We start from the raw sequence: 25565 nt of genomic DNA, 5'->3' as shown, positions 1-25565 counted from the left end.
GTAAACCTATGTGGCTAGAAGTAGGGCCCCAGCTAGCACCTATCTTTCTGTGTTACAGTTAAATGGGACTGTAGGCCAAAGTTTTATGTTTGTTCTATAAATTTGGAGCATCTGCTCTTTGAATTGGTTAGCATTTGAAACTGGTTTGGTTCTTATCAGTAAAAACAATTTTAAATGTTAACAGTGTTCTATATCCTATTCTATACATATTTTTTACAACCATCTGCTGAAATCCATTAAGTGTGTTCTGGACTTAGAAGAAGATAATTAATGAATTGGAAAGCAGAGTCAACCTGATTCTAAAACCCGGCTCCTGTAGAGAGCTGGGCTCAGTGAGTTGAATTTCTGACTCATCATCTCATCATCCTTTTTTCTCACTACATTTTTACCCCAACCAAACACAAGCCTGGCACCTCACACTGTTTCCATTTCATGGAAAAGGAGATGGGTTCACATAAAAGTCAGTGACTTGCCAGGTTCATAAAAACAGATATATGGCTGAGTGAGAAATGGGACCTACACCTCCTGACACCCACGTGGGGCTGCCTTCCTCCTGTTGCCTCTGCTCCGGCTGACACTGCTCCATCCCCAGATCCAGGTCTTTGAATCTCTTCTCTGTCCCTTTGCAGAAATGTAGTGGGCATGGGCTCAGGAGTTGGACGTGGTTCAGATTCTGTCCTGTCACTTCCTAAGCTGTGTGACTTGAAGCACATTATTTAACCTCTTGGAGCTTTAGTTTCCTCATTCAAAAAATGTGAAAGGAATAAATAAAATTCAACATAAAGAATTAAGCTATAAGGTACAGGAGGTATAGCATATGGTACATGTTCTAGTACCCCATTCACCCCTCTTCCCTAAATGGATCCCTAGGGGACTTCTCTGTACTTTCCTTCACAGATTTAGTATTCACACTGTTGGTCAGTTCAGCTTTATACCTACACAAGATCTCTCCTGCTGCACCTGGAGCTCCTTTTCCCATTTAAGTCCTTAGTGAAAAGAACATTCTTGCTGGTCCAGATCCCAAACCCCTGGTTTTCCGTGGGTTACTAACTAGTTGCCTTTCCTCTAGATTCACCCTTCTTATTACTTGATTATTCCTGTCAACCCTTTGTCTCTCATCCCCAACACCTTAGGTTTTCTGCATTGGCCATTGTCAGAGAGGACTACCCTAGAAGGAAAGTAAAAATCCTACTATCCTTGCAATTCCCATGGCAGCTACGGGCCGCAGGGTCAGGCAAGGAGGGCAGAGCATCCCCTTCTTCCTGCTGCATGGTCTGTCCTCTGGAGGAGGAAGTCAGCTGCCTGTCCCAGGCAGCCAGCCCCAGGCGGCACACAGCACTCCTGGCCCAGGGCTCTTCCCCAGACTCATGCCCTTGGGGCCCGGGGCCCTGCTGCTTGTAGAGTTCCCTTTCTATCCCTGTCTGCTATCCCCGATTTCCCTGGAGCCCAGGCGTCTCTCCTGAGCCCACTTGCACATCCCACTACCTGGCACACACTGCAAGCCCAACATGCCCCAACCCAGATCCAGGACCTTCTCCCCAAACCTGCTGCTGTCCCAGCTTCTCCCAAGCCCTCCCTCAGCCCATGTCCACTGCTAACACCTGTCAATTCTGTCAATGAAACACCCCCTTGGTTTGCACTTTCCACATCGCCACCACCAGCATTCTAGCCCAAACTGCACCACCTCCTAGGCCTCTGGTCCCTGTGCCCCACTAATATGGCCATCACCCTAGCCAAATTGGTCTCTCTCAAGTGCAACCGGATGCCATTCCACTGTTTAAACCTCTCCAATGGCTGTGCACTGCCACTTGGGATGAAATCCAGCTTTTCTTGCAAGGGCCTTGGAGATCTGTCCCCAGCTTTCATCTCCAGCCATCTTTCTTACTGTTCCCTCTTGGGAAACCCCCTCAACCCATGCCCTGATGCTCAATATCAGTGGTTCTCAGAATCTAACCTGCTGTGTGTGGAAGCTTGCTGAAAACACAGATCCTGGCCATCCAGGGAGTACTGATGCACGGCCTGCTTGGGGGCACTGCTCTCCACTCTCCACAGAAGCCTTTCAGTTTCTGCAAGACCAGGCTCTTGCCTTCAGCTTTTTACTGACTCTTGTACATTCGTCAGGCCTCAGCTCACACACCACTACTGCCAGGCTGGGTTCCAGACTCCTACAAGGGCCCTCATTGCAATGCATATGCAGAAACCCATTCCCTAATACACGTACACCACAGCAAGCTCCGTGGAGACAGGACAGGGCCCATCTTGTTCCCCTTCCCTATCCTCAGTGCCTAGCGTGGTACCTGGCACATGCTTGAAAAATAGCTATTAAAGGAATGAGTGGAACCCCTGAGCATCTCTGTTAACCTGAGGATTCCCAAGAATACTCACCCCACTCCTGGACTCTGATGCTGAGAGATAAAGCCCTGGGGCTTGAATCCTTGTGCAACTTTCCATGATAAGGAGAAGCCTTCTTGTTTTGTCATCAACAAGATCAGAGCTGCTAGGGGCTGAGCCTTCCACTCCAGGCAGGAGACCGAGGCTGGACAAAGTGAAGCAGCTCACTAAAAACACCGTGAATCAAAGCATGGAATTTGGAAGCCTCCTGGGAAACCTGGGGCAGGGCTGGGGCAGCCAGCCTTGTAGATGTCTATGTAATCCATCTTTTCCTTCAGGCCCAGACTGCCCAAGCCCTAACCTCTCCCTGGCCTGGTGGACTTTCCTTCTCCCCTTGGAGGGAGGAGGTCAGCACCCCAACTTCCAGACTGCTCAGTCTGAAGGCACATGGGCGCCTCTCTCCCATGAATCAGCAGAAAGAGAGACCACAGCAAGCATGTGGGATGCCCTGCAGGTAGGTCTCACAGAGTCAAAAGGGCCTGAGATAATGGAAAGCAAAGAAGAATTAGGGAGGTAAAGTGAACAGCCTTGGGTACAGGGAGGTCCCTGGATCTCTGCTTCTCTGGGGACATTTCCCTTTTTAGGTAGTTAACTAAAAATAGACATCAAACCCTTCACAATTCCCAAAATGAGCATTAATTTTCTGCCAAAGGCTCCCAAAGGGAACTCTGGCTGGGTGAAGTGTGGAGGGAGTGGGACCTACCCCACAGGACCGTGTCAGAGCAGGAGGGTGACAGTGGGGCGCTGGAGACAGAAGGCTGAATCCCACCGCCCCTGCACTGGGGCAGGCTCAGGGCCCTGGGGGACTCGACGATCCTCCAACAGTCCCCCATCCCCAGCACACACCCAGGCCCCTTCCAGTAAGTCCTTACAGACTTAGAGGAATACTGGTTGTCTTCCCAGAACTAACATCCCTGGGCAAATTTCCTACATACATCCCCTCACAGCAAGGGCTGCCACAGAAGAAGATTCCAGAGGAACACTGCTTCTCTTGTTACTGCGAACACCCTTCCACAAGCCCCAGGACACAGCACGTCAGATGGTTGTGAAAGAAGCAGCCCAGCACAGCTGGAGCAGCAGTGCTAGCACTGCTTGGTGGGCATCCGCCAGGCCATCCCCAGGGAGGAGCCATCCTGCCACTTAGCGGGCTTGTGGGACAGAGTGCAAAAGCTGGGGAAGGAGCTGGAAACAGCAGGCCAAAGGCACAAGTCATAAGGTCACACGCAAGGCAGGGTGGAAGGCTTACATCCTGGAAGCGTGTGAGGTAGGGGCCCTCAAAGCATAGATTTGAGAAACCAAATACTTACTATATTCTTACTGTGGGCCAGGCACTGAAGTTTCAGACATGGACAGGCGCTGGTTCCTGTCCTCAAGATGTAAAAGTGTCCTGCGGATGCTATGTATCTCTTTGCTAAAAGACCATCAGCTCTACAGGCTGAGAGGGGGGATCCCTGAGTCTGAGTCAGGCACTATCACTCCTAAAGGACCAACACTTTGGTTGTGAGTACTAGAAGTTGGTGCCAGCTTTCAAAGACACTGATGGAAACAACCAGCTTTTCTCCCCGAGTTCTGCACCTTTTGAGGTCAAGCAAGTCTTGATGCCAAATCTCAACCTCTCAAGCATTTCCTTCCAGCTCTTTGAAATCTATCCGGATTTAACAGTCCCCATGACCTGCTGAGAATGTTTAAAAGAAAGATTTGATCCTGGGGAAACCTTTCAGGAAAACCGGTCCCTGCTTTTGACATCCAAAGATGCTTTCAAGTTGACGTTACCTTTGATTTCAGAGAGAGACACACGTGGGAGGCCTAGGCAAAGTTATCTAAAAGCCTCATAATCTGGGATGGTACATTCAGGGGTGACTGAAGCCAAAGTGACCAATTCAGAGATGAAGCTAAGGCTAGTGCCAGTGCCAGGCATGGAATACAAAGGGTGTTCTGCCTACATCTTCCCCAAATCCTGGAAGTGTGGTGGAGGCAGGAACCCTTAAAGAATGGGAACTCACAAATCAATTTGAAAAATCAAATACTTATTATATCCCTACTTTGGGCTAGGAGCTGAAGTTTCAGACATGGACAGGCCATGGTTCCTGTCCTCAAGTTGTAAAGTGCCCTTTGGAGGCTTATTTATCTCTTTGCTGAAAGATCTTCAGCTCTACAGACCGACAGAAGGAAACCCTGAGTCTGTTATTGCACTGGTATTACCTCATCTATATTTTCTAAAACCATTTCTTAAACCCAATTGATGCCTTTCTCACACAAAATCCCACTCAGATCCCCTCCAGCTGGAACGCCCCACACTCGGGCCTCACGCCTGAGGCCTCCTTCCCCTCAGAATGGCTCTGCTGCTGTGTGATGCAAGGCTTCCTGCTGAAGCTTCAACCCTTCACACATCAGATGATACAAAGAGGAGTGCACTGACCTCACCTGGATTGTGTCACTCAAGAGAAAGCATTCCACTGAATGGCCTGATGTCAGAGCTGGAAAAGGCCTGGGGTCAGTTGGAGAAAGTCCCCAGTTAACAGGTCCAGAGGACGAAGGGCATTATCTAGCACCACGTGTTCAATGAGAGGCAGAACCCTGATGGTCGGCCCCTGCTCTCCAGTTCGGTGGCTGTCTGGCCATGCCTTGTGACTGAGCACTGCTCCAGAACAGGGCATAGTAAATGGGCACCTGGAGACCCAACAGGGGTGTTGCTGTCAGCCCAGGCCCCCTCGGCTCTCCCCTGGATGTCTCTCTCCTGCACCCATGCAGTTTGTTTCTCTTCTTTTGGCAAAGGGAGGAAATGACCGCTCTGGACGGGAGTAGTGGATGAAGTGCTCCGGGAGTGCTGACATTAAATTCCCATTGTGGGGGAAAAGTGGCCATAAAGAGTATTGGGACAACTGACAAAAACTGAATATAGACTGTGAATTAAGTAACGGTATTAGTTCAATGCTAATGTCCTGACTGTAATAATTGCCCCATGGTTATGTTCTTAGGAGATACACAATGAGATACTTAAAAGTCAAAGGCATGATGTCTCTAGTTTATTCATATATGGTATATATACGTCTGTGTGTGTGTGTGTGTGTGTATATATATATATATAAAATGGTGACTATATAAATGAGTGAATGACAGAACAGAAAATGTAAATAATTGATGGATCTAAGAAGGGTATGTAAATTTCTTGCAAATATTCTTGCAACTTTTCTGTAAATTTGAAATTATATCAAATTAAAGTTATTTTAAAAAGTCCTATTGAGACACATACAGCAAATGTCCTGCCAGGTCTCAAGATGCAGGGAAGCAGACCAGCTGCCACCCTCCTTCTCCCCTCAGCCCAAATGGCAATCAGACTCCTGTACCCCTGGTGGGCAGGGGAAGCACTGCCCGGGCCTGTGCGGACAGCGCAAAGTGTGGCCTGAGCCTAAGGCAAGGTACAGTGTGCTGTGGAAGGAATGTGGATCAGGGGCCCTCACAGTTCCACATTATTAGCTGTGAGACCCTGGGCAGGACGATTTAGTTCTCTGAGGCTCAGTTTTGCTCGTCTGTGAAATGGGAACAACTATTTGCAGCTCAGTGAAATGAGACCTGCTTGATGTGACCTGCTGATACCTGCCACCCAGGGGCTCAGCTAACTCCTGTGTGATGGGCAGATGAGCCCGAGGCAGGTGTCCTCACAACACCCATTCTAGCATCTGTGCATCGTCTCCGTCCAGGCCCCCCAACAGCGTTATCACATCCCTCTTCAACCAAACCACACCCCTCTCCTCCTTCATAACCTGACCCAGATTTTCCTCATCTTGAAATCTTCCTAAATTACTCCCCTAACCACGCCCCCCTGCCCCGCCACCACTCCTGTACCAGTAAGATGGTGTCTGGCAGGTCAACTTGCACTTCTGTAGCTTTCTCTCATCCAGCCCCCTGGGCTGGGGCAGATTGACTGGCTCCTCCCACCCGCTCCTCAGCACTGGGCAGCGCCAGAAGCCCCAGGGGCTCTCAGGCCCAGGTGGGGAGGAGCGCAGCCCCCCTCACTCCTGGCGGCTTGCTCACAAGGACTGAGCATTCGAGCTGTGGGTGAGGAGGGTGCAGAGAGGGATCTGGCCATGATCTGCTTGACACAAGAAAACGACTTGGCCTTCCCTCGGTCACTGGCAGGAAAGATGGATTTCCTGGTTAGATTAGGTACTTCCCAGCCCTTGACAAAAATGAACACATGTCCACAGCCAGACCATCAGGGACACGAGACTCTGGGCTTTCTCACGGAAGCAGTGATGCCTGGGACTGGGGATGGCAAGGCTAAGAGAAAAAGGCAACCTGCAGAGGTGAACAGATTGCATGATGTATTTACATATGTAAAAGTAAATACACAGAAAAAAAAATAACTGGATATATTTGAGGAGGTGAGCGGAACTGGGGGTAAATGAAAGAGGGCTTTCACGTTGAACATGGTATATTTCTATACTGTTGAGAATGTTTAAAGAATGCAATCATATTCAACTTACATAAGTAATAAATATTACAAACTATCCTAAAAGTGAAAAAAGAATTGAGGATGCAGACCTAAAAGACACCCCCTCACTCCCTATGCCTGGACAGCTGCCTTCTCAGGACCCTCCTGGGGACGGAGGCCCATGGTGCCCTGTGGGCCCAGGGAGCTCTGCAGGTCTCTGTGGGACATGAGCACATGTGTGTACATGGTGGAGGGCAGCCACCCTGCTGATGCTCTCAGTGCCCCCCTGAGGGTAACAGGCTGGGGAGATGGGGGCTGGGTGGGTGGGCCGGCAGAGGGATTCAAAGTAGCCATTAGTGTACACACCCCTTCACTCCTCTGGAGGTAAGACATCTGTCTGTAACTCCAACGTGAAATCCCCCTCCAGTAGACAAATAGTGTCTGCCGCGTTAACCCAGTCTTGAACGTGTTGTTTGCTGTGGAGTTTAATGCCTTCTGCCAGCCCTGTCCCTTCTGGAGTGATACTGCTAACTAAGCCTGTTCCCCACTCCTTCTGGAGGGGTCAGAACTGTGGCTTCCAGCCCCACACTGCAGAACGTCTTGCTTCACCCTTAAAGAGTGAAGGTAGGCGGGCAGGTAGGTGATGGAGATATTTTTTGGACCCGGGCACAAGTGGCTCCGAGGCAGCTCCACACTGAACGGAGGCCAGAGACGAGCCCTCTCTCCTCTCCAGACCAGCAGCGCAGGGGCACCAGGCCTCCCTCTGGGACAGCTGGTTTCCAGCCTGACTCCTGGAACACTGGCTTGGCCCGGGAGCTTCAATAAAGGCAGAAGCCTGTATCCCGCCCCTAGAGAGTCTGATTTAACTAGTCTGGGGAGCAGCCCAGGTGGTGGAGTTTAAAAGTTCCCCCCCCATGGCTCTAATGTGCTGCCAGGGTTGAGAGCCCCTACCCTAGAACTGGATGGTGACCACCTGAGCGGGGTTTTCTACAGCCTTCTCTTCTCCAGGGCAGAGCAACCAAGTCCCACGTCTGTTCAGTGTCTCCAGCTTTTGTCCATCATAACTCTCCCCTGATCCCACCTCACTTCCCACAGGATCTCACTAGAATGAGGGTACAGAGCTGAGGACAGGGAGCTGCTGACCTCCCAGCTCAAACCCTACATGCTCCTGCTTCTACCCCCAGGAAAGGTGAGCTGTGTTTCTGGGGAGTGATCAGACCCTTAAATCACAATCACATGTAGCTCTTCTAAGATCCCATTTTCCCATAACTAACAGAGCATGGGGTCAAGGAATCCTTTTGGAAAAGAAAATCATCAAACCATTCTTACTAGGTTTTTCTTAGAATTATCTATGCATTTCCAGCAACCTTGTAAATATCCACTCTTGATAATCTGAGGCTCCCCACTTTGGTTAGATATCCATTAGAAATTATAACTCCAATTTGGCTGGCCTGGCATCCTGAAGGCTGCACACCCCCCTGATGGCCTGGCTGGTATATGAAAAGGAAGCCAACCTCAGTATAAAGAAGGCAGATATGTAGCTCTGCAAAGAAGAGAATAAAACTAAGTCATAGAACACTGCCTTGTATGGAAAAAAGAGAAGTAGCCTTTGAATTAATCAAGCTCAATCACCTTCCCTTATTAGTATGGGTAATTAAGAGCTTGTTTTATTGTTCGGGTTTTTTTTAAACAAAGTGTATGTTGGGAATGTTCAAGCAACTCCACACCCTCTGTTAAAATTGGGGGTCTCAAAACACAGCTCTAACAGAATCAGTCCAATAATTAATCAGTCAGGAAGCCAGGACTGTCTATGACTTCAGGGTGTTTAAGTACTTTCATCTTCATGGGCCCCTTCCTCCATTAAAAAAAAAATCTATATCTGTATCTGTCTATCTACGTGTACACACACAAATTATATTATACAGCCATCTTGGTATAAACATGAATATACTAGTATTATGAATCAAGACATTTTCTTTGACCTAAAAGTTACTTTTTTTCTTCCAATTTTATAAGATATTAAAATATTTCTGTGGGCCTGTGAAAGCCTTGTGGGTGTTCAGCACTATGTGTAATAAATAGCTAAGTGGGCACTGGGGGAAGGGGAAGCTGAGACCCGGAAAGAGGGAGGCAGTTGTGCAGTCACAGGAGGAGCGCCTTCCCCACTAGGCTCTTAGTGCGTCTTGAGTCTGGGAGATCCTGTAAAGGCCTTCCAACTGCAAGGCAGAGCACGGCCATCCTGGCAGGGGAGGCTGAGCAGGCCCAGCAGAGGCCCTCAGGGAACTTACAAAGGAGGGAGGAAGAGGGTGGCCCTCACCATGACTCTGGGAAGAGGACGGCCAGTGGCAGCAGGAGATGCTGAGCGCCCTGGGTGCGCCCGAGGGAGGAGTTACCTTTCAGCTGGAGCAAAGACAAACTCCGGGGTGAGATGGCTTTTCAGTGGGAGTTGGTCCCATGGAGAGAGGTGCCAGGGTGAAGGCAGGAACAGAAGGAATGCTCAGTGCACACTGAGGTCAATGCACATCTGACTTGAGTATAAACTAGGAAGGAGTGAAGGGTGGGGACAGCACTGGGAAAGACAGGCCAGGCCAGTGTCAGAACATGTGGGCACGACTGTGGCAGATGTGCCCGGGCAGCGACGTGGGCAGGGTTCTCTCGCATGGAAGAGGTAGGTTCTGAGGCAGCGGGGCCCTCCAGCTGGGAGGGATTAGGAGAAGCTCTCACAGGGGTTGTGGGGAGAAGAAGGGCTTGAATGAGGCTGACAGTGGCTGTGATATGCGACCCCACTCAGGCTGCGGAGCGGTTGGGGAGAGGTGGGCGGGGTGTGGAGAGACCACTCTCCAGGAGTTGCCAGTCCTCTGGGTGAGGGCAGGAGCCAGGCTCCGAGGGGCTCCGGCATGGAAGCAGGGGGCCCCCAGCGCCCACCCTGAGTGCTGGGGTTGCCTCCCCTGCCCCTGTCTGGAAAAGCTGAACAAGTACTTACTTTCTGTTCCTAGCACGGGAGGAAGAGAGCTCTTGGGCCTGCGGACTTTCACCTCCGAGGCCTTGGCATTCTGACTGGTGGGCGCATCTGGAACACAACAGGTGACAACACACCTTAGTGGGCAGTGAGCAGAGGAGGCATCTCAGTAAAAATCCCACCTCAACCACGGTGATAGCCCTCCTCCTCCCCACTCCAGTCTGAGGGCCCTGGGTGCCTGCCCAGCAGACCAGATGGCACTGTGGCTGGCCAGGCACCCTCCTCAACAGGAGCACCAGAGAAGGTGCGTCCACTCCACCAGCCTTATGAGGTGGAGAGCACACGGTAGCCCTGGCAAGATGGACGGACGGGCTACCTGGGGAGCTAGTTAATGCTTTCCCCTCTGCAGCAGGCATGTTGCCAGAAATCATGTTTCTGGCAGGGCTTGGGGGTGTCAGTACCCCTCTGCTCCCCTCTCCATTTTTCCTTCACTGGGTCTTGGTTCACTAGGGCTAAATGTTCTGGATTTCCTAAAGCCTGCTCTGTGTAGCGAGGTCTCTGGTACAGAGGAAGAGGAGGGCAGGGCTCCTGCCCTGGAGCTCATGGTCTGCAGGGGGCTCTCAGCCTCTGATTTCTCAGACTTCCGGCCACAGGTGGTGCTGGCCAGTGGAGCACCAGACCAGACAAGGCCTCGAGCGGGCGGCTAGAATGCCCAACCTGCTCTGGACAAGACTTGGACCCACGGTGGGGCTTCTGCACCCCTCCCCAGAGTAGGACCAGTGAATCCCTGCAGCAGCAGCCTTCCGGGCAGAACTGAACGCTACCTGGACCAGTGCATGACTACTCAGGCCTCCCCTCCCCTCTCCCTCTCCCATGTCAATGCAAAGTGTGGATAATGCCAGGGGAACCCTCCCTGTAGGGGATGCAGGCTAACATCGCCATGGGCCAGGCTGGGCTGGGCAGAAAAGGCCCTCTGGGCCCTGAGAAGACTGGGCTTTAGGAAGCTGTGGGGAAACCACCTAGGGACTCGGATAAGCAGCAGCTGCTGGATGGTCATCACTGTGCTCCAGCATTCCCCCCACGAGGAACTCTTCAGGGACCGTGCTGGGAGAGTGCCTTCCCCCAGAGTCCCTTCCTGTCCATCCTCTTCCTGATCCTGATGAGAGGAAGCTCAGAAGGAGGAAGGAGCGGGTGGGACTTTCCAGCTGAGGCTTCGGCCACATTCCTGCGGCTGGGCTGGAAGGGCCCTGTCTTTGTCCTGGGGATGGGGCAGTGGCTTTCTGCTAGCCTGGGCCCCTGGGGCTTCGAGAGCTGGGCAAGGGAGCACAGAACTAGGGGCTAGGGACATGCATTTCCCCAGCAAGTGCCTCCTGGTGCTCCCACCTGGATACACTGCTCCTGCTCCATGGCATTTGGGTCCCCTTCCTGCTCCAGAATGTGGATCTGCCCAGTTAATCTCGCTACATCAGTCCAGCTTCCTTCCCTACCTAATTGCCGTTTGCTGGGTAATGCAGGGACAGAGGCCCCAGGTGGGCATTGTTCAAGCTCACCAGCAGCTCTGAGGCACACAGCCCTCCAACTGTGGTGGTGATCCCCTCTCAGAGTCAGTCAAAAGCTGTACATGTGTAACCACAGCAATGATTGAGTGCAGGCTTTAAGCAGAACTTCCCAGCAATAAATGACAGGCGATGGGAATGAGGGAACAAAGCTGGAAGAAATCCTTTTCAGCAGCACTTGATTACTTGGTCTCCCCACCTGCCTCCCTTCCCCACCAGGTGTGACCCTTCTGCCACCTTCTGTAAGAGCAAAGGGACCCTGATGATGAGTCAGGGGTTCCCACCATCCACATCTGAACTGCTTGTGTCCTGTCTCCTCAGTGGGCCGTCAACAGACCAGGCTCCATGTGGGCAAGGATCGGGGAGCACAAAGTCCCAAGAGGAGGTGACTTCATTTTCTCACAGTGGACATTCCCCCAGGCATAATGGTTCTCAGCTACAGAAAAATCATCAGCATTTGTCAGCCTCTGTGGTTCTCCACCTTGGCTGCACATTAGAAGCACCTGTACCTAGATAGCTCACTCCCCACACCTGAGTTTAACTGGTCTGGATTGAGGCCTGGGTGTCAACAGTATCCAGAAGCTCCACAAATGATTGTCATATGTTGACAGGTAGAAAACTTCTAGTCTCTCTCCTCAGGCTGTGTGTATGTGTGTGTATATGTGTGTGTAGAGGTGCGGATGGGGCACAGGGTGAGGCTCAGGGACAATTCCAAGAGACAGGAACACCTGAAAACCTGCCAGTGCTTCTCTTGATATTGGGGGCCAGGCCTTTGCCTGGCCCTTCCATTCTTCCCTCCCTTTAACACCAGCACTTCTGAAAGGCACTGATGACAATTTGAAGAAAGATACACCCAGAAATTTGTCTGTCTTCCTCCTTTAAATGGAAGAGGCAGAGAGGGCAAAGTATGTACAGATAGTTCAGTGTACCTTGGATTTGGCACTTAAAAAAAATCTTTCTACCAAGAAGCTCTGGGGCATCAGAGGAGAAAGACAAAGAAGGATCAGGGTGGTTTTTTTTTAACTGATGGGTAAACTGAGACATAGCAAGCAAAGGATGAGAGGCCCAGTTTTCCTGGGTTCCTGAGTGAAAAGAGACAGGACTGGGATTCCTCCTCTGCTGTGGGGTTGTGTTGGGCTTCGCTCCCAAGCACCATTAGAGTGGGGACTGAGAGAGGCGGCTTCTACTGGCCTTGTCCTCAGCAAAATTGAGATTGTGGGCAAATGATATCAACTGGCCTGAGTCTCCATTTCCACATCTGTACAAAGGGAATGATACTTTTCTGTATCTCACAGTGTTACAAGGCTCAAAGGGGAGAATGCACGCAACAGGGCTCTGCAGAGTAGAAAGACGATCATTTACCCATTAATTCACTTCCCCTGTTCATGGCATGTTCTGTCTCCTTCAAATTCTCCACCTTTAAAATTCTCCACCTTCAGAGCCTCCCCCCCGCTCCCCACCACCACGACCGGCCCTCCCTGCAGGCTCCCGCCTCTGCATCTATCCTCAGCTCCTAGGTGCTGGCTTAACACTGCCATGTGAGCACACTGCCCTGGTGTGCGTGTGCTTTGAGCCTTGTTTTCAGAAGTTCTGTGCACCTTATCTTTCCATCTGGCCATGAGGAAAGGGGCTTAAATTTCCCTTTCAAATCAGGCACACCCCCAGACTTGAAGCCCCACAGGGTGGGAGCAAGCCTCCTCTTCCCTGCGCAGCCCCCTTGGCCCACCCTATGGGGGTTGGGCATGCACTAGACCTCCGTGAGAACCGCAGCAAGGAGTGGGCTGGAGGGCCGTGAGCTTAATCAGAACCAGCTTTGGGCTCACATGGCTGCCCAGAGGATAAAAATAATAGTAATAAAAGTTTAAGAGCAGCTTGTATTTTCTGTGTGTTTCAGTCACTTTGTGATGAAACTGAACTCCGTTTCTAGATCTGGGCCCCAGGGCTGGAGTCTTGTTCTGGCCTGGTTGTGCCCCCCAAAGCATGGGAGAGGAAGATGGCAGTGTGGGGAAGCGGTGGGGTGTGGGGTGGGGTGGGGGCTCCTCACAGAGGGGAAACGTGTCCTAATATGGGCAATGCCTGGCCCCTCCCACTGCAGGGCTAGCTCTGGGCTCAGTCCTCCAGGGCAGCACTTTGTCTTCTGTTTCCCTAAGCTCGAACTCCAGGCAGGGCAGGGGGGACAAGGTCTTGGGAGGCTGCTGGGACACGAGAAGGCAGGGCAGGGGGGCAGCAAGCAGCAAGCTGGCACACTCAGGAAACAGAGGAGCAGCTCCTTTCCGGCTCTGCTGCTTAGTGACTGAGTTCTTGGGCAAGTTCCTGAACTTTCCGCAGCCTGACTTTCTTCACTGGGAGAATGGGAATAGAAACGCCCCAACAGAGGAGTGAATGAGATGCCAAGTTAACAGCTGGCATTTATTGGGCATTTAGTTCATGCCTGGCATGATGTTAGGGGCTTTATATACTGGTTTCAGCTGAACCATCTCAGTCACCAACATTTAAGTGTTTTTGACCTAACAAAGGGGCAATTTTACTTAGTTCAACCTAAATCACCTTAGTTGCCTGTGATGATATATAGAACAAATGTGAAAGTGGGAGCAGACTTACGAGTATGGCAGGAATGAGTCCAACAAAAGCAGGGTGGGTGGAAATCAGCTCAGCCACAAAGGTGCCCAACAGCCATGGTGGCAGTGGACCACAGTGGTTAGGAGCCAATGCTTGGGTTTAAATTCCCACTTGGCTAGTTATGTGGCCTCCAGCAGGTCACTCAGTCTCTGTATGCCTTAAATCAGGCTTTTTTTTTTACTATCATTCTCCTAAACCCCCTTGTCACAGTTACAAATTACCTCCAAGTTGCTAAACCCCATGGTCAGTGCTTAAGTTCCTCTTATTCTCCTCAGCAGCAGCATTTGACACACTGATCTCCATCATTCCTTCCTTGTTGAAATGATAACCATTTGGCTTCCAGGTTGCCTTTCTGTCCTGGAATTCTTCCTGTCTTACTGTCACCAGGGTGGCCATTCCCTCACAGTCTCCTTGGCAGACTTCCGTCCTGCCCTCCGTCTCCTCCATCCACATCCACTCCTAAGGATCTCATCCACTCCTAGGGCAGTAAATGGCCTCATATGCGGATGCCTCCCCATATCCTGCTTCCATCCCTGAGCTCCCTCCCCAACTCCGGAGTCACCTAAATGCCTGCCTCTGTGACAGGCCCATTTGGATATCTAATGGACACCTTAAACTCACAGGCATCTTAAATTCATAGACAGGAAACTCTTGATTGTTCCCCACCTCCTGTATTCCGATCTCAGTAGGTGGTACCACTGGCTGATCTGTGTTCCCCTGAGAACTAAGACTCACCTTTGACCTCCCTTTCTCTCTCTCCACTTCCAAGTTATCAGCACATCCTATCAGCTCTACTGTCAAAATAGATTACGAATCTGATCCACCTCTTCTACAGAGTCTAATCTGCCATCCCGTCCTGCCTGAGCTATCTGTCCCCTCCCCTCTGGCTTCCCTGCTCTCTCTCTTCCCCATTCTGAGTCTAGCCACCACTTGTGTGACCTTCACAATGTCCAGCTATGTCCCACCACACTTAGAATAAAACCCAGTTTCAGAGCCTATGCACCCTTGATGATCTGGCCACTGGTCCTTAGCCTCATTTCCAAACCCTCTGCCCCTGGCTCGCAGCTTGGCCACCATGGCGTCCTTGCTGCTGCTTCTGAGAATGCCTCATTCGCACAGTCTCAGCTCTGGGCTTTGCTCCCACCACTGCCTCTTCCTTCCTCCTTTGGGGACTCCTCACTTCCTGCAGGCCTCTGTTCAAATGTCACTTCCTCGGACAGGCCTCTCAGCACCCCAACAACAGCATCGCACTCCCCTGCCCCCTGTTATCCTGCCTTGCTTGCTTCACTGCATGTGACATTGCCTGGGATTATAGGACACATCTGTTCACACGTACTACTGTCTCCCCTTCACTAGAATGAGAAGTTCCTCGGAACAGGAACTTCTGTTTTGTCCACTGCTTTAAACCCCAGCCCCAGGAGCAGTGCCTGCACAGAGAGGGCGCTCACATATCTGTGGAATGAATGATGGCGTGGGTGTCCTCCGTGGTCACAAAGCCCTTGACTTTGCTGGTAGCTGAGGCCAGGTGCACTAGGCTGAGGTGGCTGGGGAAGGGTGACCCGAGCTGCCTGCCTTGGGATTTTGGCTTAAAAAGGGATCTGAAGGAGAAGGAATGGGTCACTCCAGCCAGATGTGCAGAAGGACTTCCCAGTAAGAAGGGCTGTCACTAAGGGAACTTGTGGAAAGTGGACACTACCAGGCCACTCACTAGACAGGGTGCCACACCAGGTCACTGAAAGGTGCAGGCTTCAGAACCAAACAAGCTCAAGTTCTAGTCCAGCCTGGGAGACTCATGTTGAAATTCCCCGTGGAAGGAGGCTCAAAAGGTGTGTGTGCATTTCAGGATTAGAGACACTCAGAGACACCACATGTTTTATGCACTACCTGTGTGACCTGGGCAGAATGTTGACCCTCTCTGAGCCTTGGTTTTCTCATTGAGAGACCTTGACCAACTGTTCCATAGACTGAAAATGTTCAAGAGTCTCTGGCCATGACAGGCACTGAAGGTCATTTTTCTCCTCCTAGGTGAGTTTTCTGGCATGTCCTTACATAAGCTAGGCTTCAGTTGCCTTCTGCTGCACTTGGAAGTGTGACCATAATCAAGAATGCACAGGAGCACCATTTTTCTTAGGGAAAAGACCCAAATAGCATGATCAAAATAGCCAGATGCGCTACAGTGTAAGGTTACCTCCCTTTGTCCTTACTAGGGGAGGGAAACAGTAGTGTGGCTAATACAGCCGATGAACCAAAGTCATTTAATGTGGTCATTATATTGACCACAGATGTATGGTCTTAATGGTATCTGGCACAGGCTGTGTGAGTGACAGCAAGGTACTGTCGGGGGCAGGGCCAGCCTGATGTCAACATGGGCTGTGCTCTCCACCCCTACTGGAGAGGGACCTCACTGCCCCTTGGGAGGGATGCAGGGCAGTCCTATCCAGACATTGAGCAGGCAGTAGTTGCAGATGGAGAGAGATCAGAAGATCCCATACAATAACTGGGCTTGGAAATTCAGTCACAGTCACTTCTGAGGGCAAGCAGTTCTTCAGTGTATTTTAATTCATGATTTCTTTTGAGTATTTGCTTTAAAACTATGGACCCTCTCTTCAGAAAAATGCTCTAATCCACAAACACAAAATTTTGCCTGTAATTCCAAAGGGTCCGTGGACCCACTGGGATCTCTAAGCAAGGTCCTGTTACCTTGGGGAGCAGGGAATGCTGCAGGGCTCAGAGGACAGAATGAGGTCAGAAAACCTATTCAGCTCAGAGGAGCATGGGGGAAAAATATGCTGAAGGCAAAGAAGAGCGGTTCAGGGGGCTGCAGTCCTTTACCGTTTGTCTACAGGTGGTTGTGGATGGACAAACAAAGCTGAATATGGCAAGGCCACCCACATGCAGGACATTAATATATCTTCAAGTATAGCTACAGGGAAAAGAGTGGGTGTGGAGGGGGCTGCCCTTTTTCTCTTTGGAATAAAACAGAACAAAACAAAACCTAATTAACTGAGAGTTAGTCCTGTTATCTCAGCTGGTTTCTTTCCATCCCTTTTCTAGCTCTTCTCCTAAAACCCAGATTCTCCTAATCTTCAGCCCGAGGAGGCCAAGCCCTGCAGAGGCCCCTTTGAAGGAACTGTAGATAAACAATGATGGTCAAGATTAGAAAGAGAAAGGGCATCTACTAGAAGGAGACCAATTTAGGGGCAAAAAAGCCCTATTAAGCTGCAGAATGAATTCCCCATATCTTAAAAAAAAAAAGAAATCCTCAATATATTCTGCAGAGGCAAAGGGAACTTTATTTTAAAAACAGTTTGGATTTAAAAATAAACAATTTGTAGTTTCTCAAAAAGGTGCTGACATTTTGCAGATAAGAAGAATGAATTGCCATTCTGCCTTCAGCTAGCCATGTAAATAGGATCTGAAGAGGCTGGAGATTCCAAAAGCAGATAACCTCACTAGCAGCCTGGGCTTCTTTACAGATGGGTTGGAACCAGCACAGGTCCCAAATGGGGGCTATTAGAAATAGCCTTCCGAGGTCAAGTTCCCAGAAACAGTCTTATTTTAACTACAGCACCTGTATAGAAGAAGCAGGCCCTGACCTGGGTGGCTGACAGCCCAGGTCACACACAGGAGAGTAATCAGCAACAGCAGCTGCTACCCTGAAACGTGTTTCAAGTCCTCCTCTGAACTAACCATATACTTTGACCCATCAAATCTGCTCCCTTAGACTCAGAGCCCCTGTGACAAACACATTCACAGAGCTCCAGGGAGACACACACAATACGATTCCAGCTTTACTGTGGCCATTGTGTGTGTTTTTTAAAAGACTTTTTAAGACTCTCTCTTCTTTTCTCTCATTCATTATGTGTCACAGATCACAGCTTTTACGATGAGGAAATAAGATTATAAAATCCAGAACGGGGACAAAGTCTACATCTCATGGAATGGAGGTGGAACAGATTAGGACTTTAGAACCCAAGTGAGCATATTCAGGAACCAGGAGAACAGCAAAACTGGTCTTCAAGATGCCTTATTTGGACACTGATTTTTAACATGTCATGAATAGGTACTAACCAGGCATTACAAAGGTAAGAAATTGTTTTCCCCAAACTATCTTTTTAGACAGTTCCAGGCAAGTAATGAAATAAGAAAGGGAACAGGATTGTGAGTCCCAAGATGGGATTCTGGCCCTGGCTCAGCCCTAAATGGCTAGGGGAACCCCAGGTGATACTTTCCCTCTGAATGGCCTCGGTTCTCTATTCTGTAAAATGAAGGTGTAGCCTAAACCATCACAGGGTTTGTTCTACTTATGCAACTAATTGTTAACTCCACAGAGAGGAGAGAGAAGTCACGGACACACTGCCGTCATTTCTTCAGTATAAATCCCAAGTCCTCCCAGCTTGGGCTTGGTGTTTCCTCAAAAGGAAGCCCCACTCGGACCGGGCAAGCCTCACTCTGTCCCCACAGGCCTCTTCCTCCCTCTGCTGTGGATGATTACTTTTCTCTTCTTGCAGAGGTGGGCCTGTCCCACGACCCGAAGTCTCAGCCCCGACTCACCTTCTGCAGAAGTCTCCCCACACGGATGCCACTCTGCTCCCGTCTCCTCCTCCCAGGCCTGTCCTGCCAGCACTGACACTTGTTTGTTGTGGCTTGTAAAATACCATGTGGTCATTTTCCTGTGGGTGTGACTTCTCTCCTTGGAGGTTTTGCATGTAGGGGTCAGGACCCGGGAGGGGAACAACAAGGTGAGCAGCCCCTCCTTCCAGCCAGGGGTGGGGCTGCAAGGCCTCATAGGGCCATCAAGTGGAGCTCCTACTCTCCTTCCTGTCTCTTTGCAAAAGATGGCTGGACACGCACAAAACTAATAGCTTCAGGTAGAGGGGGCAGCCTTGCATGCAGTTCTGTCAGGTATGGTGGGCGAGGGAGGGGACGAGAACCGGGACTCTGTGTGGCAGAGACGGGTGCATGACCTACCATCCACGGTGACTTGGCAGGAGCACTCAGCCTGGCCAGCGCCATTCTTGGCCATACACCTGTATAAGCCTCTGTCCTCGGGCAGGGCCTTCTTGATGGAGAGGGAGCACAGTGAGCCTGGGAAGGAAGAGGAAGAACTGCTGAGTGGAGCAGGTATGGGCGCAGAACCTGCCCTGGCACGTGGAGCACGGCAGGTGGTGTTACTCACATGGGCAGGAGTCAGAAGTCCTGTGGGAATCAACTTTCTCTCCCCACCAAAGCCAGGGCACTTTTTGCTGATAACCTGGTCCAAAATAACTGATTCCCTAAATATATTCCCTCCTGCTACCCCTCCTCCCTTCCAGTGAGTTCTCTTATGGAGATATAATGTAAAGGTACAGAAGGAAGAGAGTGAATCTTTGCCTTTGGAGAAAATCCAGTAGAGTTGAAAGGGCATAGGCCCTGCGCACTGTGGCATCACCAAGGGAGATCAGCCATAGTCAGGCACAGGTTTACAGACCCGAGTTAGGGACAGTGGCAGGTGAGGAGGTTCCACCTAGCTTACAGCAATGGTTCTGTGCATGCATCTCAGAAAAGGGGTTTTGAACAAAGAGAGGGGTGGAGGAGGACAGAAGTCCCAGTCCAGCAGGGGTGGTGGCCGTTGCAAGAGCTGTTGGGAGGAGAAGGTGACAATAGCCTGGGACCCTGGAGCTGGCCTTTCAGGAATGGTATCTGAACTGAGCCTCCTGGCCAGGGCGGGGCACTGGGCTGGGAGGGGGTACTCTGGGACTGCCTCTGTTCAGCAGGGGGTTTCTCGGTCACCACAGAGAGGGCTGCAGGTGGTCTTCTTTCCCCACAGGCCCACTCTTGCCCCAGCACATCTCTTATGACCTGGCAGGGGTTAAGAAGGAGTCAGGGGCATGCACAGGAGTCTGGGGTCAGGTCCTTGCCCATCCTGGCTCACTCATCCTAGGGCTGGCTACTTCTCTGGGGGACCCCTTGGAGGGTTTCCATCAGGCTGTGGGGAGAGGTCAGCTGAGGGCTGGGCCTGCCGGACCAGGTAGGAGGGCAGCAGTACCCCAGTTCCTGCCTTCAGACAACAAACAAGCCAGCAGCATGGTGTCCTGGCCAAAGGCCCTGTTGTCAGGACAGCAGTCATCACACAAGGAGGACAGAGTGAGAGTCACGTGCATCCCGCTGCTGGAGCCACTGGCTTCAGCCACCTCCCTCCCCCACCCCTTTCCCCACTGCCCAGCACAAACCACTAGCCCTGGGTGAGCAGAGCTGTGTGCATCCTCGGCATATGTGGGCAACAGCACAGCCAGGAGGAAGGCCAAAGGGGACTGCTCCCAAAGGGCCTTTGATCTCAAAAAGCGCCCTCACCCGCATTGGACAGATGCACAGACTTGACTAACAAATACAAGGATATTCAGAGAGAGGAAGGATGATGTCAGTTCTGCCCAGAGGACCTCACTAAGGCCAGAAGAGGAAGCAGAGGTACAATAGTTCCCTTAGTTTTCAGCAGCTGGATAGAATCTTAAACAGGGAAACCTGAGTCCTACTGACCAGCCAGGATGGCTGACCTTCACCCCGCCCTCCTGGACCCTTCCCTCTTGGGAAGGCTTCATCGCGTTCCCCCACAGGGGAGGGTAACGGGTCGGGATCTCTTCCTCCTGTGGTTAAGTGACAGAATCTGCAGAAACTACAACAGGAAGGATTTAGGTTGGATTCGTAGGCTGTCCATTATGAGAATGAGAACTGTGCAGCACAGGAACTGGGTAGTGAGGGGAGAGAAATTTCCATTCATCTGGGAGGGCAGGGCGATGCTAAGATGCCCTCTTGTCCTGAACTTGAGGCTCAGAGGAAACAGACCCCATCTAGCGATTTTCCCTCAGTCTGAGGCTGAGGTTCTACGCACAGGTACCTCACTCCCAGTGAACATCCTGCTCGAATCCTCGATTGCCTTTCGGGTTCAGTCCCACCGCTGCCTGCAGCCTTAAACCAAAATGGCACAAACTGCAGAGACAGTAGTGAGACCCCCAGCAGAAGCAGAGCATTTAGACCATAGCCTCGCCCCCTCACCCATGGAAAGCATCAGAGCGGGCAGCTTTTCCAAGCTGCCCCCAAACCTGGACCCCTGGCCACAAGTGTGCGCTGGAGGGGGGCCCCAAGGCAGGCAGGCTTGGAGGCTGTGCTAGCCTAGATTGAAGAATCTGGTATTTCCTGTGGGATAGCTTATTCCTGACCTCCAGAAGAAAAACTGTTTCCCAGAGTTTTTTTGAGAGGCCTCAGCCTGGTGGGGAATTTTGAGAGGGAGGTGAGGGGGATGGGAGCAGTCACCAGAGAGCCAGGAATGCAATGAATGGTGCAGGCAGAACTAGCCCTGGGAGCGCCCCTCTTGGCCATGGAGTCTACAGATCCCCCAACCTGTTCCTCTTCCCAGTATGCGGGGAGAGGGGAGGCTGGGGGTGTGCACGGTGGGAGGGGCTGTCTGAAGCCCTGGAGGCTCTGTTCCCAGGCTGCCCTCAGTCAGCAGTGCCTCCCTAACTGAGTCCCCCTGGCATGTCTGGACAGTATGACTCAGTGCCAGATCCCCTCCTCAGGGATGGTGCCTTCTATGTCATCTCTTAGCACTCCCAGCCATAGATGGACCTTTTCTGTGCCCCGAGTTCACCTGTACCAGAGCGTGTCTCCCAAGGCCACTGCTGAAACACATGCCTGTCTCCCACCCTAGGGAGTGACCATGTCTATTATGAATGTTTCTCCTGAGCCTGGAATGCAATCACAGTACAAAAAAGAAAACTGCCATTTCGAGAATGATTAAGGCACATTTCTGTAGCAGGTGATTGGGTGGTATCCATTGAAGAGAAAATCATGAACATTTAATCAGATATAACCTACCACTGAAAAAGATAACACAGTTTCTAAAAGGAAAAAAATTCTTAATTCAGAGTTCTTCAGGCTGATTGTGTATATAATGAAAGGAGCCAGAATATTACCTCGTACATAATAGGTGCTACAAAAGTCTTGTGTTCTGAGGATGAATTTGCATGGGTTTGGAAAAAGCCTTTGTAAACTGTCCACACTGCAGGCAATTAAAAATGAATCATAAGTTGACAACAGCAACAAAATGAACCCCATTGTTAGAGTGGGAGAAATGTTTGCCAGGGAGGCAGGAAACAAGGCAGAAAGATGAAAGCACTTCTCAGAGGTGGCTCAGCCCCCTGCTCCCTGGCCAAGGCGGGGGCCACGGGGGCCTGGCACAGCCACCCTGCGGGCCTGGAGGGTGGGGCCAGCCACTACAGGAGCACCAGCCCCCCTGCAGCTCTGGGGCACATGGGGAGAGAAGGGGCACTCCCAACGGACTATTACCATGCCTCTGCTACTCTCCTTGGGGCTACACGGGAAGGTAGAATCATGTTTTGGGGAGCCTGTGGGCTATTAGGCCTATCCAAGCTAAAGGGTTCACAGAAACCCCCTGAAACCTATCAGCTGAGCATCCACCAGCCATAGGTGCACAGATACACAGGTCGGCTTGGGGGATGAGCGCACCAGAGTCAGGCCAGAAGCCAGTGACTGGTCTGGGAGTCCTGGAGGAGGTGAATCTGGATCTCATAGGAGGTAAAAGCAGGGGCTTCAGCGGAGGGGAGCAAGAAGAGCTCCAGGTCAGGGCAGCAGGGCAGGGGATACTGAGGGGGTGTGAAGGATGGGGAGACCCGCTTAGCCACCCCCACACACCTCAAACCACCTGAGTCCTTATTTCCACTGATGCCGTCACCGTGACCCACCACCCAGACACCGACACTCAGTGGTCTTCCCCTCCTTCCTCTTCTTCCCCTCTGCCCCCCAGCCTTCCAAGCTAGGCAACAGGTTCTCTTAATTCTGCCCCTGCTTCTCGAGCTGGCTCTTCCCATCTGTGCCCAGCGCTAGCTTGTTACTCGAGGCCTCAGCACCTCTCCCCCGACCTCTTCAGTAAGCTCCTGGCTTGTCTTCGGCGCAGAGTCCATCAAAACACTGACCCCAGCTTTGTGTACATTGCTTCTCATTCCAGACTTACATGGCTCCCTATTGCCCCTAGGATGGAGTTCCTGAGCATGATATGGGATAGCAAGGGGCCGTGCCTCCCTCTCCAGCCCAGCCCAGCTGCGAGCAGGCCTGCCCTTGCTGCTGCCAGTGCCCCTGCCTGGGAAGCTCATCCCCTCCCTCTTCACTGGGGGCGGGAGGGGGCTGGCCTACCTTCAAGGCCCAGATCTAGGCCCAGCTCCTTCACCTTTACCCTTTCCCTGAAGCCTGACACTCAGCGCCCTCTCCTCCTACCCCTGCAGCTTATCAAGGTACTTGGCTTGAATGCTTTTATCACTGCGAGTGTGTGTCCTCTTTCCACATCTAGTGAGAGCAGATCCAGCTCACACTTCTCAGAGTGCCCTACCCCCTGTGGTGGGTCTGCTGAAGTGGTTGCTGATAAGCCTGTAAGATGGGCTTTCTCCTGGTCGTGCATTTCACACAGGCTCTTGGAGACTTGGAGAGTGAAGCTCTGGAGAAGGGATCGTGGAAGAAAAAGGGGCTGATGATTAGAGACAAGGCACTCTCCCTACCGTGGCAAGGCGGATGGGCCCGGTTCAAGGTCTGCTTCCTCCACTGCAGTAAAAATACCAGAAACTTGGCAAGCCCAGGAGCACTACCAGTTTTCTAGCTTCTGGACAGTAAATGGTAAATAGCCATTAGCATTTTCCCTTAATAGACAATGTTTTTGGTGAGCTGATCATGAAAGGGTTCTCAGCTGCACCAATATGCTGACATACTAACAAGAATTAACTAAAAGGTCATGTAGCATAGTGATCTAAGCACCAGAATTCAACTGTCTGCATTCAAATCCCAGGTCTGTTACTGACTAGCTGTGCAACCTTCAGCAAGGTACTTAACTTCTCTGTTAGTGGGCATTGTAGTTGTTGTGAGGATTACATGAATGAAAAGTAAAATAGAACAGTATCTGGCACATACTGTTCAGTTAATGCATGCTGTTCTTATTTTTCACAGGAGAATTACAAATATTCAGACTATTTTTTAAAGTTGGATTTGGGGCTGTCTACATAATCCCCTCCCACCCACCTCCCTTGTCTCTCTCTCTCTCCTCTCCTTGTACTGGCCTTCTTTTAATCATTTCTTCATCCTCTTTGGACCTAAATTATCCTTTAATGTGGTTTCTCTGGGAGGTGACACTGATGTAGCTGGCTCCCTGGCTCGGCAGCCAGAAGATAGAACATATTCTGGGCACTCTGGGCATGAGCAGCCAGTGTCTAATGGCTCAGGTGTGTTTTTGAGACCAGGGCTGAAATCTGCTTACATTGCTTAGTTGAGTGGATTGTTTATAAGCAGCTATTGGTGGCTCTGCAGGTCCCATGCAGGTCCCAGAGCAGCTGTCTGAGCATCAGTTTCCCAGAGGCTGGGATGGCCATGGACCTCACATTGTGCAGGTCTGTGTGACGGCACATGACCCACGGATGGCAGCTGCCTATGCTGCATCCTGCCTGGAGAGATCACTACAGGGTAAGCTGGGAAATGCTCCCAGCCAAAGTTTCAGGTCAGGTTTACCAAAGGCCTTCCAGTTGGGAGGGGCCCATGGGGGTGACAGGGAAGGCTGTGGCATCCACCACCCCGGACATCTCATCCCACCATGACAACCCCCACTCTGCCCGACTGTGTGGATCCCAGGGAGGCTGAACTAGCAGAGGCAGGGGGATGGAGGAGGTGCCTTTGGGAGGACTCTGCCAATCTTGGAATACGCACACAAAAAAGTGGTGTCAACACATTAGCAAAAAATAAAACATTCTTCTCTCTCCTGGCCCATTTCCCCTTTACTCTTTCAGCATTTAGATTCAAATGCCCAGCTGTTTCAGATTTGGGTCTGAGCTGCACAGTAGAGAGAAACTTCACTGCTTCATCCCCAACGCTGAGAGGACGCTGCTCTCTTCAAATGCTTCATTCCAGATTTTAAGGGGAAGGAAGGAAGCCAGACGAGGGGCGAGGGAGGGAGTGGAGATGGGAAGGAAGAGTGGGGAGGCAGCACTGTGTCCAGAGTTTCTGATGTCTCAGCTGATCTGGATTTGGCCCTCTGCTGGGGCTGCCCTCTACCCCCTCAGGTGTATAACACCACTTCCCAGGAAACTGTATACCCTGCCCTGTCCAGAGCCACTAGCATCAGCCTCAAGCTTAAGCTAGACTCTATTCTAGTGCAAGCCCCCAGAGTCAGGAGAGGGAGGTCTGCTAGCCACGCAGCTTCCGTCCAGGCTCGGGACTTGCAAAAACATTTCAAACCAAACCGAGGGTCCAGGAAAAATACCCCTTATTCCCATCTCTTCTCTAGGTATAAACTGGCCCATCTGACAACTCCAGACTCCAACAGGCCTCAGATGGTAGGATTTAGGGCCCCTCCTCTTCTCCCTACAACCCAAGAATGTGAAATACCAGCAAACAAAAGTCTCATCCAAATTAGGAAGAGAGTGGCTCTGTCTGCCTGTGAGTGTGTACCATAGTGGCTGTGGGGGATTTTGGCTTCCCCAGCAGGTCTGTTCAAACCCACAGTGTTATCAAGACTTAAGCTGTTGTTGACCCCAAATCACACCTTGTACCATCCTGCCATTGCACACCCTTCCCC

At 51.2% G+C, this 25565-nt stretch overlaps 1 protein-coding gene across 5 annotated transcripts in view; it reads right to left on the bottom strand.

Moving 5' to 3' along the window:
• MYLK (myosin light chain kinase) overlaps positions 1-25565 on the bottom strand; it is a 280349-nt gene that overhangs the window by 56127 nt on the left and 198657 nt on the right. For all 5 annotated transcript variants that reach the window (XM_073231525.1, XM_073231526.1, XM_073231527.1 and 2 more), the window contains 2 exons: positions 18932-19048; positions 9810-9896 (listed from right to left, as the gene is read on the bottom strand). In XM_073231525.1, the coding sequence (XP_073087626.1) occupies positions 9810-9896; positions 18932-19048 (204 nt within the window). The remainder of the gene's footprint in view (positions 1-9809; positions 9897-18931; positions 19049-25565) is intronic.

Source organism: Manis javanica, chromosome 3 (genome assembly GCF_040802235.1).
Source record: "Manis javanica isolate MJ-LG chromosome 3, MJ_LKY, whole genome shotgun sequence".
Taxonomy (NCBI): domain Eukaryota; kingdom Metazoa; phylum Chordata; class Mammalia; order Pholidota; family Manidae; genus Manis; species Manis javanica.
Note: the sequence above shows the minus strand (reverse complement) of the source record. Positions and strands in the feature narration are given on the sequence as shown.